The 17,084-nt window shown below is 44.0% G+C and overlaps 1 protein-coding gene across 2 annotated transcripts in view; it reads left to right on the forward strand.

Annotated features, from left to right (window-relative positions):
- Pde6a (phosphodiesterase 6A) overlaps positions 1 to 17,084 on the forward strand; it is a 57,690-nt gene continuing 40,606 nt past the window's right edge. The window contains exons 1-5 of one of the 2 annotated variants that reach the window (XM_055622556.1): positions 1 to 474; positions 8,482 to 8,634; positions 9,246 to 9,335; positions 10,440 to 10,580; positions 13,817 to 13,891. In XM_055622556.1, the coding sequence (XP_055478531.1) occupies positions 1 to 474; positions 8,482 to 8,634; positions 9,246 to 9,335; positions 10,440 to 10,580; positions 13,817 to 13,891 (933 nt within the window). The remainder of the gene's footprint in view (positions 475 to 8,481; positions 8,635 to 9,245; positions 9,336 to 10,439; positions 10,581 to 13,816; positions 13,892 to 17,084) is intronic. The other variant, XM_055622557.1, reaches the window with a different exon arrangement.

Here is a 17,084-nt window from a genome sequence, read left to right on the forward strand (position 1 = left end):
ATGGGTGAGGTGACAGCAGAGGAGGTGGAAAAGTTCCTGGACTCAAATATTGGCTTTGCCAAAAAATACTATAATTTTCACTACCGGGGGAAGGTCATTTCAGAGCTCCTTGGGGCCAAGGAGGCAGCAGTGGACTTTAGCAACTACCACGATGTGAATAGTGTGGAGGAGAGTGAAATCATCTTTGACCTTCTGCGGGACTTCCAGGAGAATTTGCAGGCTGAGAAATGCACATTCAACGTCATGAAGAAGCTCTGCTTCCTCCTGCGGGCTGACCGCATGAGCCTGTTCATGTATAGGGCCCGCAATGGCATCGCGGAGCTAGCCACCAGGCTCTTCAATGTCCACAAGGATGCTGTCCTGGAGGACTGCTTGGTGATGCCTGACTCTGAGATCGTCTTCCCTCTGGACATGGGTGTCGTGGGCCATGTCGCACACTCCAAAAAGCTTGCCAATGTCCCCAACACAGAAGAGGTATGCTCTACCCGAAAGAGAGATATACATGGGGATATAAGGCTTCCTAGGGTCTGGGGTCCACGTGGGTTGGGTTGCTGCTGGCCACTAAGCCTGGGCTGGTCACAGCATGAGACCACTCTCTATTTATTGACAATTCCTAGAATATTTTATTTAGAAAAAAATATTCAAAACTGGCAGGAATTTAAAATACTATAAAAGAAATGTATATCTTTCACTCACATTTGCCAATTATTAACATCTTACCTCGTCACATCTCCTCTTTATATTTTTGTGACCTACTAGAAGGAAGTTGCAGACACACCCTTTTGTCCATGCCTTCTGTCTATATTTCTAGAGCAGGACATTTCTTCCATATCCACAGGAGATGGTGGAATTTGGGGTGCATAACATTCACACAACACCATCACCTAACAGTTCATAATCAGCATTTTCCAGCTGTCTCATGTACACTACTGTAGTCCTGCCTCTTTAGCCCACTCCCATCAGAGGCCATTCCTCAGTCTGTCTTTGTTTTCTGGAAAGCTGGTGTATTTGAAGAAATATTTTATGGCAAGTTAGACAAATCCACAAATATTCTACAGAAATCCTTCCATTTCGGCTTATCTAACCCACCACTACCTTTCTCTCTGTCATATATTTGCCAGAGTGTAGAGTGTTTGTTAGATCAAATTTACTATTCTCTGTGTGAGGAGGAAGGAAAGGAGACAGAGAGAGAGAGAGAGAGACAGAGAGACTCATTTGGCATCCCAGGCTGGCCTAGAAGTCCCTGCATAGGCCAGGCTGGCCTCCAACTCTTAGCAATCCTCATGTCTCAGCTCCCTGAGTTCTGGGATTATAGGCATGAGCTACCATGCCTGGTTGTCTGACATACCTTCATAATTAGACTGGGTTTCAAGCTAATTGAATAGGGTTGGGGTTAGGGCTATTAGATTGGGTTTTTGCAGAAGCATTACTAAGGCAATATTATTTTTCTTCGTATTTTATACCAGGAAACATGGAGCCGATTGTTCCATTACTGAAAATGTTAACATTGATAACTTGTTCATTCTCCTAAAAATCTAACAGTCTAGAGAATCACTGAGAGTTCTAAGCCAGCATGAGCTACGAAGTCAAGTCTCAGGCCAGGCTGGGCTACAGAGTGACCAGCTCTAGGCAGAGAAAAATGAGGCCAATCTCCCTGTGTGTCTACTTGGCAACCAGGACTAAGGCATTTGGGAGGAGTCTTGCTGGATACAGTTTGTCTCTTTTCACTTATCTCCAAGCTTTGGCACGTTCTTCCTCCACACAGTGTTATGCAATATCTCATTTGGCCTTGCAGATGAGAACATAGAAACTCTTGCTCAGGGTTACACAGGTGTAAAGTACAGATGGAATTTAAACTCAGGTACTCTGGCCTTGAGTCCATGTCACTTAACCCTCTGCCACTTCCTGAGAACATACATAGCTGTGGCAAATCATTTAGCCTATGCTTCTTAATTTATAAAACATTGATAGCACTCTTTTTTTTTTTTTTTTGCCTCCTACATGTTGGAATTACAACTGGGCTATCATACCTAAGCAGCTTTTTAGGTACTGGGACTATTGATTCTGGATCCAGACTTGTACGATAGATACTTTGCCCTCTGAGCTGTTTCTCCAGCCTCCTGACACAATGCCTATATGAGTAGTTTCTGTTCCTTATTACAATCTCATGGCTGTTAGTAAGGCTCTAATCTAAGTGACAGATCCACACCACATCTTTGTGGACTATGGAAGAGAATCTAACCTTGCCCATCTGGCGCTGAGCCCCTCAGAGGCCTTGGGGTTGTGGAACTGAGGATTTGAGAAGGTCCTCTGATTCCATAAGATCTAGGGCTAACAGTGTGATGAGCCTCTGTGCTGACCTGTTATTTTCTGTTCAGCTCTCAAAGTTCATCTTTGCAGCCACACCCATCCTTTCCCTTTGGATTTGGGGCAGTGTCCCTGCCTATGCGTGACTCAGGCCTGCATGTAAATTCATCCAAGACAAGGAGGTTCTGCGTGATCAGCATTTGCATGTTGTTTGCTGCTATTTTCCTTGGGAAATCTCACTCAGTTCTAGGCTCTGAGTAAGACATGATCTTTCAATAGAAATTCAAACTAGAAGTTAAGTGGAGGAGATGATGGTGTGGACTGGGGTCTGAGTTGTTTCTGGATATCTATAAAGTTATATTTTTGAGATTTCAGTGCCCTAAAAAGTCTGGGAATGCTTACAGTCATTGCATTATTGGGGTGTAATGCTACAGACTCATTTTCCTGGGGCTCACCTGCACTTTTGCACCCCTGAAAAATCCCTGCTGATCCTTGTGCTCTTCATGAAAGACTTGAGATCAGCATTGCCAAGTAAAATGGAAGATGATCAGCTAAGTCTGGATTTTAAATAAACAAAGAATAAAGTTTTAGTATAAGTATGTTCCATGAAATATTTAAGATATGCTTACAACTAAAAATAATTATTTATCATATACCTGAAATTCAGATTTAACTTGACATCCTGTTTCTGTTGTTGATGGTATGTTGTTGTTGTTGATAGCCAGCATTAATCTGTAGCAGTCTTATAGCATTCGAGGGATATTTTAATTTTCTTGCTTCTCCTGAGACTTGTTTTGTGTCCCATTATATGCTCAGTTTTGGAGACAGTTCCATGAGGTGTGAAGAAGAAGGTATATTCTTTTTTTTAAAGATTTATTTATTTATTATATATACAATGTTCTGCCTGCATGTACACCTGCATGCAAGAAGGCTTCAGATCTCATTATACATAGTTGTGAGTCATCATGTGGTTGCTGGGAATTGAACTCAGGATCTCTGGAGGAGCAGCCAGTACTCTTAACCTCTGAGCCATCTCTCCAGCCCAGAAGGTATATTCTTTTGTGTTTGGGTGAAATGTTTTGTAAATATGTTAGGTCCATTTAGTTCATTGTGTCACTTAGCTCCAGTATTTCTCTGTTTAGTTTTTGCCTAGATGGCTTGTCTATTGGAAAGAGTTTGGTATTGGAGTCTCCCACCCCATGAGGTTGCTGTCCCCATCTCTTTTCTTTCCTGCTTGTGCCTGACACCTCGTCCAGCGCCTGGGGTAGAGTAGAACACTCACCCAATTAATGAGTGAGTGAACAATGATCAGCCATCCTTCTTCAGCACCAATTCCATTTCTGAAGGCTGAACCTATGACTTCAGGCCTGAAGAGACCGTCACAGCTGAGAGAAGGGTCCCAGGGAGCCTCTCAGGTCTACTCTGCCTCTGTTCTTTCCTTTCTGGAGACTCATGCTTGGCCTACTAGACAGGAGAGAAATCTCAAGGAATACCTAAACCATCACTCTGATTTCACTGCAGGGAAAACCGAGGCAGTACACTAAATAACTACTGAAGCCAATCACGGGCAAGCTTCTCCATCTTGGGGCCCACCCTATGATCAGGGATTGATTCACATTGTAGTTTGAACTGGAGGTTCATATTTAGCATGATATCCCACCATGCTGTGAGTACCGAGAAAGAGCAACCTCATTTTACTGGTTGTCTTAGTTCCTTTTCCTGTTGCTGTGTAAAAATACCCTGACAAAAGCAACTTAAAGGAGAAAGGGTTTATGCTCTCTCACAGCCAAGGTTACAGTCTATCTTGGTAGGGAAGTCAAGGCAGGGAGCAGTTGGAAGCAGCTGGTCACAAAACATTCGTAGTCATGAAGCAGAGAATGATAAATGGATATGTGATGCTCAATGTTCTTTCTCCACTTACATAGTCCAGGATCCCAGCCAAGGAATAGTGCCACCCACAGTGAACAGGTCTTCCCATCTTAATTAGCAATAAAAATAACTCCCCACAGGTTTTGACATATCCAGTGCATAACACACAGCCAAGGCTCAATAAATAAAAATGAATGAATGAGTCAGCCAAGTAATCAATGAATAAATCAACAGATAATGAATGGGTAGAACAGCTGTGCTACTCATCAGCAAGGGATTTCCCCATGAATGAGAAGGGACAGCTCTGTTTGGCAGATTTGATAATGTGTGTAAGTTGTCTGGCTCTTAGCAGCATTCAGTAAGCAACAGATTCTATAAACAGATCCCAGCATGAGTCCAAGAGCATTCAGCATTAAGTGCTTGAAAGGAGGGACTGAGGAATAGGGAATGAGAAGCAGAATTTCACTTCACTTTAAATCTAGGCATGAGGGTATATACCTGAAATCCCAGCACTCAGGAGGCCACACTGGGCTATGGAGTAAGTTCTAAGCCAGTTGCATTATGTAGAAACTCTGTTACACAACAAACCAAGGAATAAATGAATGAATGAAATTCTGAGGCTCATATCTCCAACTTTGTGCCCTCCATTCTTCTCCTCCTTCCCAATACTTTAGATGCACAGATCTTTTCTTCAAGTCTTCTTAGTTAGGGTTTTATTGCTATGAAGAGACACCATGACCACAACAACTCTTATAAAGGAAAGCATTTAATTGGAGTTGGCTTACAGTTTAGAGGTTTAGTCCATTATCATCATAGCAGGAAACATGGCGGCACACAGGCAGACTTGGTGCTGAAGAAGGAGCTGAGAGTTCTACATCTGGACCTTCAGGCAGCAAGGAAAGACTGAGACACACTTCCTTCAACAATGCCACACCCACTCCAAAAGGGCCACACCTCCTAATAGTGCCACTTCCTATGGGACTACGAGGGCCATTTTTGTTCAAACTACCACATCTTCCAAGTCCATATCCAGCTCTAGGACTTTGTAGTCATTATGTCTCTCCTAGGAATGAATGCACACCCTTTGCCTCAGGCTCCCAGCTCAGAGCTCCAGGGTAGCCTTCCTGGTTCCCATTCAAACCCAAGCAGCTTCAGCCTGCCACCCTCCCCAGCAACTCCCCAATCCCATCCCTACTGGTAGGATATTCCTGGTTTATTCCTTCAGAGCAGATTATCGCAGGCTGCAGGGAGAGTGCTGAACTGTTTTCTTTTTTCTTTTTCTGTCTCCTCTAACTGTATGTTTTATGACGATGAAAGTCTGTTGTTTTCTGCTATAGCCCCAGGGTTCAGAGCAGCCCCTCACCCAGAAAACATTCTGCCAATCCTGCCTGGATGAATGATGACTGGGACCTTCCTTATCCATGTCTCTTGTGCCTGAGCTTTAAAATCAATGGTTTGGGGCCAAGGAGATTGCTCAGTAGATCAGAGAGCTTGCTGAAAAACATGAAGACTTGAATTCAAATCCCTAGCATCCATACACACACAAAACGGTCAGCTATGGCTATCTGTGCCTACAGCCTTAGCACTGGGGGGGGGGGGAGAGACAGAGGACACGCATATCCCTAAGACTCAGTGACCAACCTAGCCAAACTGACTGGCTCTAAGTTCAATGGGAGACCTTGTCTCAAGATGTTCTCTTTTGGCTTCCACTTCAATCCAGCACAGACACACACAGACACACAGACACACAGACACACACACACACACACACACACATGCTCACTCACTCACTCACTCATGCTAGTTTGGGGGTATTTGTTATGGTATGGATACAGGGATGACAAAGCTTGTGTAGACTCCAGTCATTTGGGAGCTGGAGTGTTCACAAGGAGTTCCTTGGCTGAGAACTCTCGCAGTGTGTGTGACAGTTAAAAGAGTCCACGTGACAGGATCTCAACTCACCTCACAGACAGACCTCTGGGCGTGTCGGTGAGGGAGTATTTTGATCAGCTTAACCGAGGTAGGAAGGCCCACCATAGATGTGGGCAGCGCCATTGCCATGGGCAGAGGTTCCAGATGGTATAAAAAGGAGAACGCAAACAGAACGTTGCCGTTTTTTCCTCTCTGCTTGCTGCAGTGTGATCCGCCTCATATTCTTGCCAACGCAAGGTCCCCTCAAACTGGGAGCCAAAATAAGCCCTCTCTCCCTGAAGTTGAATTTATCAGGTATTTGAACACAGCAATGAGAAAAGCGACTAATACACTGGAAAAGAGGGTTCTGGTAGATTTAGAGATATATCTTAGAGCAGGTGGGGGCCACAGTACTGGCTTTCCTTGATGAAGGTAAATATTGCAAAGCTGAACTGACTGAAATGAATCTGAGCATGCCTGACGCTGTGCTCAGGAACTCAGCAGTGTCCTCCGAGAATGTCACGGCGAACTCTCCTTGGCTGAGGCTGCCTTCTAGCTTTTTCTAATCCCCAAATGCTAATCCAAGTGGAACACGACTAGCTTATCATAATTCCTTTACCCTTCACCTATTTGAGCCAAGTTCCCTGACCTTACACCACTGCCTATTTGTCTAACCTTACTCTATCTGGAGAGAAATCTTGAAATACAGAGCATCACCCCAGGAATCTGAGCCGAAGGGAAAGTTCTGCCACCTTAGCTCTAGAAAAGTTCAATGAATTGCCTCTGTAGATGAATCATCCTTCTCAGAACAGTACGCACTGTACATGTTTGGGCTGGCTCATGTCCCATGTACATGGCAGTCAGGAAATTTACCATGGTACGGGAGACAGAAAGGTGGCTTCTCTTGACTACAAACAATCCAGCCTCTGTCTCCTCCTCCTGACCACATAGACAGTATCAAAGCCTCTAAAGATTTGCCAGGCTGCCTTTGGGACTGGGAGTCAGGATGTGTGGACCTCTGTGTTCTACAGTTTTCAGTTACGCCTTTACAGCCCGTGCTACTGTATTAACTTCTTTTTGTACTACTATAACCAAATACCTGACAAACAACAGAAGGGGGCCACTGGGATGGTTCAGCGGCAACCCGAGTCTGATCCCCAGAACCCACGGCAAGGTGGAAAGGGAGAAATTACTGTACAAAGCTATCCTCTGATTGCCGCACAAGTACTGGCACACATCCCTCACCACAAACATCATGCCTCTCCCATAACGATAATAAGTAATAGTTTTGACTGGAGAAAAGAAAGATTGTTTTGGCTCATAGTTTGGGGCTAGTAGTACGGTATGGGGAAGGTGCGAAGGGACAGAGCGGTTTGTATGGCACTGCTTGAGCAGAGGAAGAGAATGTCCTGGGTTGGCTTTCCCCACTCCGCTGCCTACTCCAGGTGGTCCACCAGCCCGTGGGATAGTGCCACCTACAGCCAGGGCCGTTTTCCCACTTTGGCAATCCTCTATGGAAAGTTCCTCACAAACAAACCTCACACAGATTTCTTTCACTACTTTCCTAGGTACTTCTCAACCCAAGCAAGATGACAATCAAAATTACTGTTAGTGATTCATCAGTGAGAAGCTTGACTCTTAGCCACTTGGTATAGACATATAGTGGAACTGTAATACAGATTTGTAGGATCAGGATGGCCACTGGAATGACCATGTAGACGGTAACCAGCTTCTTATAAGGGGTGAAAATCTATGCCTGTGATTTCAGCCTTCGTGGAAGGCTGGGGCAGTAGGATTGAGAGTTCAAGGCTGGCTTGGACTACATAGCAAGCCTGTGTCTAAATAAATAAATAAATAGATAGATAGATACATAGATAAATAAATAATAAATAAATGAGGGGCTGAAAATAGCAAAGCCTTTTGTTCAGTGAGGTGAACCACAGTGTAACTTCTCTGAGGCTTATGTGAGCAGGGCAGAGCTGAGGACAGGTCCAAAATGCTCACAAGGCATCTTAACTTTGAGTTGAAGATCCCCTTTCTATGAGATAGGCTATTGGTCCCTCTCTCATAGGTTGTTGGGAGGATGAAGATGAAGGGATGAGGTGCAGTGCCATGTGTGAGGCCCACTGGCAGTCATCATGGTCATGTCCCTCACCCCCTCAACGCTCCTATTTGAGTTTCCACCTTGGGCTTTAATGACATGATGTGCTGGTCCTCTACAGTCCTTGGTGGGGTACCTCTCAGACCTTCTGATGGATGTTGGAGGTTACATGGTCACCCTGCCCTGGCTAGAGGTCTGAGATGCCTTCATCCCCTTGTCAGTGGGATATCTGAAATGGCCTCCTGTCCTTGTATTCATTTGCCTCTCTCTGCTTGAACTCTTCCTTCTTTCAGGATGAGCATTTCTGTGACTTTGTGGACAATCTCACAGAGTATCAGACCAAGAGCATCCTGGCTTCCCCCGTCATGAATGGGAAGGACGTGGTAGCCATAATCATGGCTGTGAATAAAGTAGATGGACCCCACTTCACCAAGAAAGATGAAGAGGTAAGATTGCTTGAGATACTGCTGAGGAGGATGTGCTAAACCCATTCTTCCAGATCATGGCGTTGCCCAACTTTTCTGTTTGGCTTGGCTTTGCATTCCCCATATATAAGGCATGATGGAGGAAAGCATGGCAGCATGAAGGTAGAGAGCCAGTGGCCTGCCTTGAGCTTCTGAAATCTCAAAGCCCAACCCCAGTCACACAGTTCCTTCAATAAGACCACACTTACTCCAACAAGGCCACATGCACCATCCTTTCAAATAATGTCACTCCCTATGAGTCTATGAGGGTCATTTTCATTCAAACCACCTAAATATTTTTTTTGGAACGTGGGGGTGATTTCACAGTGACTTATAATGAACAGGGGACATACCCCAGTGACTTATCACAGAGACATCAAGTTCAATAAATACTAGCTATTTTTATTACACTCTCATTAACAAGTCACCAAGCACTGTGACTTTTCATTCACAATGTTGTCACAAATGAGGCATCTGCATTTCATGCTGTGCAAGTTGTAATGGCTGGCAGATGTTTGCTGATGCAGAAGTAGCCAGAAGAAGAATCCTTCCTTCCTTCTCATCTGCTTCCCTCATGTTGTTTGAATCTGTAGATTCTTCTCAAGTACCTCAGCTTTGTGAACCTGCTCATGAAGGTATTCCACCTGAGTTACCTGTACAACTGTGAGACCCGACGTGGCCAGGTAAGTGGCCTGGCTCCAGAGAGGGGACTGAGCATGTCCTCTACTGAAGTTTAGATGGGGCCAGGGCAGCTGGTGTGAAGGTGCTGGGAACCCCTGAGCTGTGCGTGGTGGGAGTCCCTGGTATTGGGAAGTGATGGGAATTGCTGAGCTGTCCCTGGTATTGGGAAGTGGTGAATGCTTGGAAGGCTGTCTCCTGGAATGATTACACTTGGATTTGGACACTGGCTCACTAAGGAGCTTTCAGGCCCTAACCAAGTTGCTCAGCCTCTCTAGCAGTGTGGATATGTAAGATGGGCCTGGTGGTCATTCCAGCACTCAGGAGGTGGAGGCAGGAGGATCAGAAATTCAAGGTCAGCTTCAGTGACATAGCTAATTTAAGGCCAGACTGGGCTATGCAAGACCTGCTCAAAACAGACAGAACAAAACATGAGGATAATTGTACACACATACGTGCATGAGTATATATATATATACATATATATATGTTGATATATATCGATATATATTGATATATATCGATATATATATCAAAGATTGTTATCAAAATAAATAAGTTAAAATATGTAGGGTACTTATGTTCAACTGCTTGTTATTATTATTTTTGCTTGTTTTTCGAGACAGGGTTTCTCTGTGTAGCCTTGGCTGTCCTAGACTCACTTTGTAGACCAGGCTGGTCTCTAACTCACAGAGATCCACCTGCCTCTGCCTCCCCGAGTGCTGGGATTACAGGCATGCACCACCACTCCCGGCTTGCTTGTTATTATTTTATTTTATGGTTTGTTTTTTGAAGTGATGGATATGTACATGCAAGGCAAGCACCCTCCTACTGACCTGCATTCCTAAACCCTGTAACTGCTATTTTTTTAATAACATGAGAATAAAATAAATGGAAAGAGTTGGGCCCAATGTAAGCCAGCCGATCACAGCACCTCTCCAAGTCTCAGTTTTTCTACCTATAAAATGGGGGAATGAACCTGTTATCTGGGTTATTGTGAGAGTTAAATGGAATGAAGTAGAAAACTTCACAGAATTGTTATTATTTTCTAAGAAACTTCTACTTTGAACTTCAAAAACTCTGATTATTATTTTTTCCAATGTCTTCAGATATTGCTGTGGTCTGGGAGCAAAGTCTTCGAAGAGCTCACGGATATAGAGAGACAGTTCCACAAAGCCTTGTACACAGTCCGAGCTTTTCTTAACTGTGACAGATACTCTGTAGGCCTCTTAGACATGACCAAACAAAAGGTAAGAAAACCTCAAGGACAGGCCTTTCTAAGAAACACGTGGTGCTTGAGTACAGTCTAGTCAAGAGTTCAACTAACAGGACACAGTCTGGGTGAACCTGGATGGCTGTGAAAGGATTTACATAAGGGGTAGGGAAATAGCTCAGTCAGTAACATCATTGCCTCAAAACTATGAGTTTAACTCCAGAACTGATGTTAAAGGCAAGTGCCAGGCATAGCACAGGTGTAGAGGTCAGAGGACAACTTTTGGAAGTCAGTTCTCTTCTACCATGAGTTCTGGGCATTGAACTCGGGTCGTCAGGCTCACACTGCAAGCACTTTTACCCTAACCCATCCTGTTGCCCTTCGGAGAGTTCTTTGTAAGTCTGGACCCAGGTCTTGGGCTATCTCACAAATATTTTCTCTGACTCTATATTTTCTCTCTCTCTCTCTCTCTCTCTCTCTCTCTCTCTCTCTCTCTCTCTTTCTCCTAAAGGTGTGTTTTTGGAGCATGGCGGTGCATGCTTTTAATCCTAGCACTTGGGAAGCAAAGGCAGGCAGATCTCTGTGAGTTCCAGCCTATTCTGGTCTACAGAGTGAGTTCTAGGACAGCCAGGGCTACACAGAGAAACCCTTTCTCAAAGAAAAAAAAAAGTATTTTGATGAATATAAATCTGAGTCATAGTGTGATCAAGTCAGTTTTTTTTTTTTTTTATGTATATTGACTTTTGTGCCCCATTTAAGAAGTCTTCTCTAGCTTCTAAGGTCAGAAAGATATTTCCTTGTGTCAATTCATATAAGTTTCATTTTTGTGGATTTTACATGGAGCTCTATACCAAAAATTTTTAATGTGTACTATAATATGAGATAAATATTACTATTCTGCATGGACACCCAAACAAGCAATTCTCTCCTCTGGAAAAGACCCACCCTTCCCTGCTGCCCTTTTGAAAGGTCTACATTTCTTCACCGTCCCATTGAAAAGCCTGTCTTTCCTTGGGCTGGCTTCTGGAATCTCTGTTTGGTTGCACTGGTTTATTTCTCTGTTATTCTACAATGCCGTGCCTTAATTTCTTTATGTGTATACAATATCCTGACATACTTTTGTGAAGAAAGCTCTAGGTTTCATGGTTCATGTTAGAGATTTTCACCGTGTCTTACATTTCTTATACTTTTCCCCTGTGTGTTCCACCCCTTCATACTTTGGGGCTTTAGCTTGAATATTTCTTTTTCTCTACCTGCCAGGTCTGGCAGCAGCCAAATTCTTGATCATCTTGTTCATCAAGAAGAAACATCACGTTCTTCTTGTGCATATGCGCTATCAGCTGCACCATCAAAAAATAGCAAATGGGACATGGGGCTCCGGGTCTCCAGCGATCCCTTTCACTTAGATCGGAATTTCTTTCGAGTGCCACCACTGTAGGAAAAAAAAAAGGTGCCCAGCGGCACAGAAGGCACAGAGGTTGTGGAGTGTGAACTTCCTGTGAACTCCCTTTTGTTGGTCCTCTGGGTGATATTAGCATAAGCAAACCATCAGGATAAAAGTGCTCAAAGGAACAAAGGAGAGGGTAGCATCTCCACACTGCAATTCAGTGCCTATGGGTTACTGTTTGTCCCTAAGTACTAGCAACAGTTCAGTGATCAGCTGGAGGAAGAACTCTGAAGACTGAGGCATTGACCTTACACAACCTTTGCATCCCTGCATGCAAAGAACACCAGCTGAGAAGCCAGCAGAGAAGCCACAGGCAAAGCCTGGTAGCCCGGTAGCTTCTTCTGAGCCTTCTTTCGGGGCTCTTTTTTCCCCGCCTTTTCCTTTCTTTCTTGAGAAAAGGTCTTCCGGATCAGAGGCTAGTCTTGAATTTGCTATGCAGTCAAGGATGACCTTGAACTTCTGATCATCCTGTCTCTACCCACTAAGCCCTGGGATTCCAGGCAAGCACTTTTGGTGTTTTATGTTGGAACTCAGGGCTATAGGCATGCTAGGCAAGAGCTCTACCAACCGAACTACCACCCAACCGTCCATTATCTATCCTCTGCTTGTGCCTTTGGCCATGGTAAAAAGGAAAACTTAAGATAAAATAAGTTCTGTAAGGAATGACTCACGAATCAGGCGGTGGCTAGACAGGAAGCCATCAAGAGCTCTGCTCTGCAGCGTGGGCAGCCAGCTCTTCTAGGATGAATGGAATAAAGTATGTGAATAACTTGATTGGTTGCAGTTACACATTTGCCTGATTTAGGTGTGACCTGATCAGTGGGCTGTCTGTGGTTGAGTAAAATGTAAGTTGCCATAAAAATATGTCTCTTAGGTTATGACTCCTGAGCTGGGGAGTGGAGTCCAGCAAATGCCATACCCCTGAGCAATAGCTCCCAGGCCCAGCCCCAGTCCCAGTTCCCACCTTCGGTGGTTACAGAGGGACATGTGTTGTAGTACAGGAGCCCAAGTACAAAGTCAGGCCCCGGTGCATGCCATGTGTATGGTATGAAATAGCCTTTAGGGTCTTTTGATTTTTTTCACAACACTTTAACAATTAAAGGCAGCATTTCTGGAGTTGACAGTGGCATCATGTAATGTATTTTGGGACCTTATGTTTCTCACCTCTGCTGTTTTCATGACACCCCTTTCTGATTGGCACAGGCCTAGTTGTGCAGCTACGACCTCATTGCTCTAATAAGTCTCCTCCAGATGCTTGGATTTTTTTTTTCCCGTAGAGAACGTACTTTTAAAAAAGGTTTGTGTGTGTTAACGTGTGGGTACGGGTGTGTACATGCCACCCTCTGTGGGCGTCAGTCTCAGTCAGGTTGGTTAGACAGGGTCTCTTACTGTTTGCTATTGCATGTGACAGGCTAGCTGGCTGGAGAGCTTCCAGGAATCCTTCTGCCTCCACTCCCCCTTTTGCTCTAAGAACACTGAAATTACAAACATGTGCTACTGTGCCCTACTTTACCTGGGATCTAAAGATTTGAACTTAGGTCCTCAGACTTGCAGAGCAAGCACTTTTACCTACTGAGCCATCTCCTGTCCTACAACACTGGGGACCCTCTAAGTCATCACCCATATTTTGGCCTATTAGACATATCTGTTTTTTCAATATTTAACAAACACGATCATTCTGATTCTGTTATTCCAATTAAGCTTAGATGTCAGTGATCTTTCTACCTTCAAACTGCAGTGGTTGGCAATTCAAGTAGGTTAGACTTTTAAAAAAAAAAAAACAAACATGGAATTCTTGTTATTGATATTATTATTATTACTCCTAGGAATTTTTTGATGTCTGGCCAGTTCTGATGGGTGAGGCTCCAGCCTACTCTGGTCCGAGGACTCCAGATGGAAGGGTAAGTTTCTTGGAGATTTTTTTTTTCACCTACATGGCTGGACAAACTCATCTCAAGAACTTTAATTTATCACACATATTTATCTTCACTATCTTAGGCTGTTTCTCCTAATTCGGTAATGCTTCACAACTTCCCAACCCTGCCACTTGCAAAAGTTTAATATCTTGCTGGAATCTTGAAGGGAGCTGGAGGAACAAATGAGGCAGGGATCAATACCCACATTCCATAGAAAGAAATATATATATATATTGAGCTCACCCCTTAGCCTATGAGATCCTTAAACTCACAGTGCTCTCTTGCTTCAGCCTCCCAGGTAGCTGGAATTAGAGACCTGCACCAGCAGGCGCAGCCATCATTTATTTCATTAATTTCATTCTCCCATTGGACAGACGGTTGAAGAGATTACGATCTGGAAAGGCCAAGTCATTTGTACAAATTTAAAACCAGGACACCTCTCTCTCTCTCTCTGGTGACTGTCATCACAAACATGCCTTCTCATGGTCACTTTTGCCTGCTAATATGACTCATGCTTTATTGGCTGAGTCAACAAATATTCAAATGCATTTTAAAAATACAGCTTTGGGCTTTAACTGCCCCTCCCTCCATCCTAGGTCTAAAGGCCTCTAACAGCCATTTCTCATTTCATCTCTTTTAGAAAGTAAAATGGCATGTGTGTGTGTTTAAAGTATGAAAAAGTACAGGCTAACTTAGGTGTCATGGGAAAAAAACCAAAAACCAAAGCACACATAGCTTGTCTTCAAACTGCTATATTTCTAGACACCATGATTTAGCCACCAGAGTACTGGTGGCTCTTTGAAAGACCTTGGTTGTCACAGTGTCCACTCTTCAGCAGAAGGTAACAAAGGTGCCCTTGATGGCTCTGGTTTGGTTTTCCAGAGTCTGTGAATTCATACATGAATGTGGCTTTGAAGGCCACACAACAGCTGCAGTGTGCAGGAAAGGCCCTATTTGCCTAAAGCACACTGATTCTATTTTACTGCCTTTTTTTTTTTTTCCTGAAAGCAAATTGATTTTCCCGTAGGCTTCAGGTGAAAAAAACAAAACAAAACAAAAAACCCAGCACACTAACCGAATCTGTTAGACATGAGAGGAACTTCTCTGAAGGGTACCCTGGCAGCTGTGCTTGGCACCACACTGTCAGCCGTGGTGGCAGCAGCAGTGGCCACATTCTCACCTATGGACTCTACAACAGCCTGTGTTGCTAAGCTGGGATATTTTTTGTTGGTTTGTTTGCTGGCTGGTTGGTTTGGTTTCTGGAGACAGGGTTTCTCTGTGTAGCCCTGGCTGTCCTGGACTCACGGAGATATGCCTGCCTCTGGCTTCCAGAGTGCTGGGATTACAGGCGTGCATCACCATGCCCAGCTATAGCTGGGATATTTGGGGACCTTTTCTTCTCTTGTCTTTTTTTTTTTAAGACAAGGTCTTGCTCTGTATCCCAGGCTAGTTTAAAACTTAACACGTAGCCCAGGCTGACCTCAAACTTTTAGTGAGCCTCCTGTCTCCTGACAGCTGAGATCACAGGTGTGGCCACTATACTTAGCTGACTGGAGTCTCCTTATATAGCTCAGGTGGGCCTGGAACCCACAGTCTTCCTGCCTCTGCTCCTGTAGATGCAAGGTTTACAGGCATGAGCCCCTATGCCCAGGTGCTTTAACTTACAATGGGTTTATGGGGCTGCAACCCATTGTGCGCAGACAGGCTGCGCATGTCTTTGATCCCAGCACTCTGGGGGCAGAGGCAGGTGTGGAGGTCCAGCCTCATCTACATAGTGAATCCCAAGCTAGCCAAAGGTACAAAGTGAGACCCTGTCTCAAAAAGCTAAAAAACAAAATTGTATCAGAAAAACCAGGCCTGTGTGTCCACTGAACACATGAAACTAGTGAATAAATGAATGAATGAATGATGCAACTCTGTGCTTGGATCTCATAAAATAAGTGACATCTAATGCTGGGTTCTGCAGCATTCTCCAGCTCTTTATCAGACCATCCTGCACATGAGTTGTGGGATCAATAGGTACTGAGCTCTTCAACTCTTCTATAACATATGTTTTACACACACACACACACACACACACACACACAATTGTGTGAAGTGTAATGAATAATCTGAGAGTTAGTATTTGTACCTAAGGTTAAAAAAAACAACCCCAAAAGCCACAAATGCCAAGTGAAATCAGTAGTAACTGGTGAATTTAAGCAAAGAAAATTGACATAGTTGTGAACTTGTTGCTATTTAACAAATTCTGACATTGTAGAGGGACATAGGCATGTCAATCTATGCTTTTGACATAACTTGCTCATGGCATAGGTGTGGACTTGCTGAAAGGCTTCTTAAAGTAATGTGGCTGAGATTTATGAACGTGGCAATGCATACTCAAGGACATGTCTGTAGGATACACTGCCACCTGTGAAAATGCTGAGTCAGAGAATATGTACATTTTGACATCCTGCTAACTCTCCTGCAACTGCAAAACTTTGGTAGGATGAGGTAGCCCCAAGGTTGAAATGATAGATAGGACGGGGTATCAATAAGGCTCATGTTGCTGTGATAGATATTAAGAGAAGAGTGAGGTTTGTAGAATGGAGGATCCCCATGCACTCTGGCCCTGGCAGAGGTCTTTGTAGCTCCATTTCTCTGACAGGTGGACAGTGAGAACCCTCTGTAACTTTGCTTTGGAAGTCAGATTCAAGATCTAGATTCCTAAGCCAATTGGTGGTGCATGCCTATAATTCTAGCATTTGGGAGGTTGAGGCAGGAGGATCAGAAGCTTAAGGTCAACCTTGGCTGCTTATCAAGTTTGAGGCCAGCTAGAAAGTATGACATGAAATCTTGTCTCAAAACAAAACAAAACAAACAAAAAAACCAAACCGAAACCAACCAAACCAAACCAAACCAAACAACCAAACAAAAAAGAGATGAACAGGGTCGCTCAACACATAATGGCTTGTGTCACCAAGCTTGATGACCTGTTTGATCCCTGGGTCCCACATCATGGGAAGAAAGAATAAAATCCTACAAGTTGTTCTCTGATCTCCCCACTTTCACTGTGATATGTGCACATGAATGAACACACACATGCCTACCTACCTATACACACCCACTCTAAATAAACCACACACACACACACACACACACACACACACACACACACACACACAATTAATTAGCTTGG

This window comes from Psammomys obesus, unplaced genomic scaffold (assembly GCF_907164565.1).
Source record: "Psammomys obesus unplaced genomic scaffold, mPsaObe1.curated_primary_1811, whole genome shotgun sequence".
NCBI lineage: Eukaryota > Metazoa > Chordata > Mammalia > Rodentia > Muridae > Psammomys > Psammomys obesus.